The 2,472-nt window shown below is 46.2% G+C and overlaps 1 protein-coding gene across 1 annotated transcript; it reads left to right on the forward strand.

The window, feature by feature from the left end:
- Nucleotides 1-363: 363 nt before the first annotated feature.
- On the forward strand, nucleotides 364-1,840 carry LOC107703607 (uncharacterized protein C2orf71-like). The gene has a single exon (XM_016506300.1). The coding sequence runs from the start codon at nucleotides 536-538 to the stop codon at nucleotides 1,463-1,465; it is 930 nt and encodes a 309-aa protein (XP_016361786.1). The 5' UTR covers nucleotides 364-535; the 3' UTR covers nucleotides 1,466-1,840.
- Nucleotides 1,841-2,472: the final 632 nt, after the last annotated feature.

Consider the following 2,472-nt stretch of genomic DNA (forward strand, 5'->3'; position numbering starts at 1 on the left):
TCCTGAAGAGGAACGTCTCAGGTTACGTATGTAACCCTAGTTCCTCGAGGGAACGAGACGCTGTGTCTCGGTGCCATACTTCCAGCATCCCTGCCAGCGCTTGCTTCATTCCTGAAGCTGATGCCGGCACCGCCACATGTGCTTTTATAGCTTCCTGGTCATTACGTCACCCGCCCGTTACGTCTCGCCCAGCTATTGGACTGATTTCACATGTAATTCAGAGCGTGGTCACAGAAGGCCAAAGCGCTCACCGACGCAGCTCGAGTTCCTGAAGAGGAACCACCTGTTAAAGGGCCTGTTAAGGTAATACCTGTGCCAATTCCTCCACCGTCACCCTGCCAATCTTCAGGGTTGTTTAGGGAAAATAATTATTAAAAAAAAACTGATCGACACCTTTAGCCAGAGCTTGGAGGAAAGTAAACAGAGCCCAGACCGTGCAAAAATTCTTGGACCTCTTAAAGGTGTTAGAAAGTGTGGTGTTTCCATCATTCCAGGTTTAGGTCTGTCTGCCACATTAGCATTTAATGAAAACAGTATGCTCGGTAGTCAAGGGGAGTCACGATGCTCTGAAAGGACAGAGGATCTTGACATTGACAATCTACCACCCCCTCCACTTGAGGTTCTCATGGACAATTCCTTTGAAAACGTACAAACAAAGGACACGGGAAAAAATTTATCAAGCAGAGGCCGACCCACCCTCCCAAAAAGGAATGCAATGTCTCAGAAGTTACGAGCCTCTCTGCAGTCTGTTACAGTGCTACCCAGTAAGGGGAATTTGTGTAAGGGCTCTGTTAGCATGTCGCCAGTTCGTTCCACGCACCAGGATACCAGGGTTGTGAAGGGTGGTCATCATGATTCCAGCCATGAAACAGACATAGAAAGTGAGGAGGCTGCCTCCCTCTATAAACAAGCAAGAAAGATAATCCACTTGAGGCATTCTTCTGACTCACCGACAGAGAAACCTACAGCTGAGCAGAGCCACAGGCAGCTTTCTTCCTGCCAAGGTGACGTAGAGGTTTCACAAAAGGAGAACAATACCAATGAAACAGTGCCAAACAATGCCTGTAAGAACCAAACCCCTGCCACTCCAACTGCTTCCAAAACTGGTGTGTTGCCATCCACACCTCTGTTACATCGGAGACTCCCTAGTCCTCCAGTATTGAAAAGTCAACCCTCTACTTCAACTTCATCTAGCCCTCCTGTACTCCGTAAACTCCCAACCCCACCTTCTGCTGGCCAAAAACACTGCCAAGCACCCCTGCAACACGACAAGACAACCTACCCCTTTAAGGCAACGTCACCTCCTGCTTCCCCAAAGTGTAGCACTGGTCTAGAGAAAACAGTAGTGAGGACTCTTCAAGAGTATTTAGTAATGCTCGATCAGTGTTTTGTCTGGTCTCATTATCATTATTTGAGGCTTAGCCTGTTCCTACACCCAAGCCCTCTGAGGCATGGGCCTCCGTAGAAGCATTTTGCCTCGTCCCTGGGGTGTGCGTGGTCGGCTGCCAGTGTCTGCACGAGCACCCCAGCCATTCATCCAGCACAGCCAGTCAGACAGGAGGCCCAGTTTAAGCCTGCCGCCCATGGAGCCAGTCATTTCTGTGGCAGAGACATGTGGGAGTGAACCAGCAATTAGCACCCATGGGCGAGTCTAGCACTTGTTCTGATATTAAATATAAGGCTAAAGTATAACTGCTTAAAATTACATTTGCATTTAAATTTAGCATGTTAGCATGTATATACATAGCACAGAATAGACAGTCAACTTAAACTGTGATAAAGTATTTCTTAAAGGGATAGTTCACCCAAAATGAAAATTAACCCATTATTTACTCACCCTCAAGCCATTTTAGGCATATATGGCTTCCTTCTTTCAGATTAATCCAATCGGAGTTATATTAAAAATTGACTTTGATCTTCCAAGCTGTTTAATGGCAGTCAGCGGGTGTTGCAGTTCATCAGTCCAAAAGAAGTGAAATAAAGTGCATCCATCCATAATAAAAAGTGCCTCAAACGGCTCCGGGGGGTGAACAAGGGCCTCCTTTAGCGAATCGATGCGTTTTTGTAAGAAAAATATCCATTTTCAAAACAATAATCACTTAAATCTAGCTTGCGCCAACAGTTGTACATGGAAGCAGTTGCGGGAGGATGACGTTACTTTAGCAAAGGAAAACCAGACTCCACTTGGCTTATATTGAAATCCTCCGACATTCTTCTTTACAAATCCTTGTTTTGTACTTCTAATTCGTGACCGTTGTTTTGTTTTGATGTCTCCCCTGCACTTCCGTGTTCGTCACTTCTGAGCGGCACATGCCCAACGCCGAAGTCCTAGGTCATCTGCATGGAGCTACTTCCGTGTACAACAGTGAGCACAAGCTAGATTAAAGTGATTATTACATTTTGAATATGGATATGTTTCTTACAAAAACGCATCGATTCGCTACAGAAGGCCTTTGTTCACCCCCCGGAGCC

This window comes from Sinocyclocheilus anshuiensis, unplaced genomic scaffold (genome assembly GCF_001515605.1).
Source record: "Sinocyclocheilus anshuiensis isolate Anshui unplaced genomic scaffold, SAMN03320099.WGS_v1.1 scaffold1248, whole genome shotgun sequence".
Lineage (NCBI taxonomy): Eukaryota > Metazoa > Chordata > Actinopteri > Cypriniformes > Cyprinidae > Sinocyclocheilus > Sinocyclocheilus anshuiensis.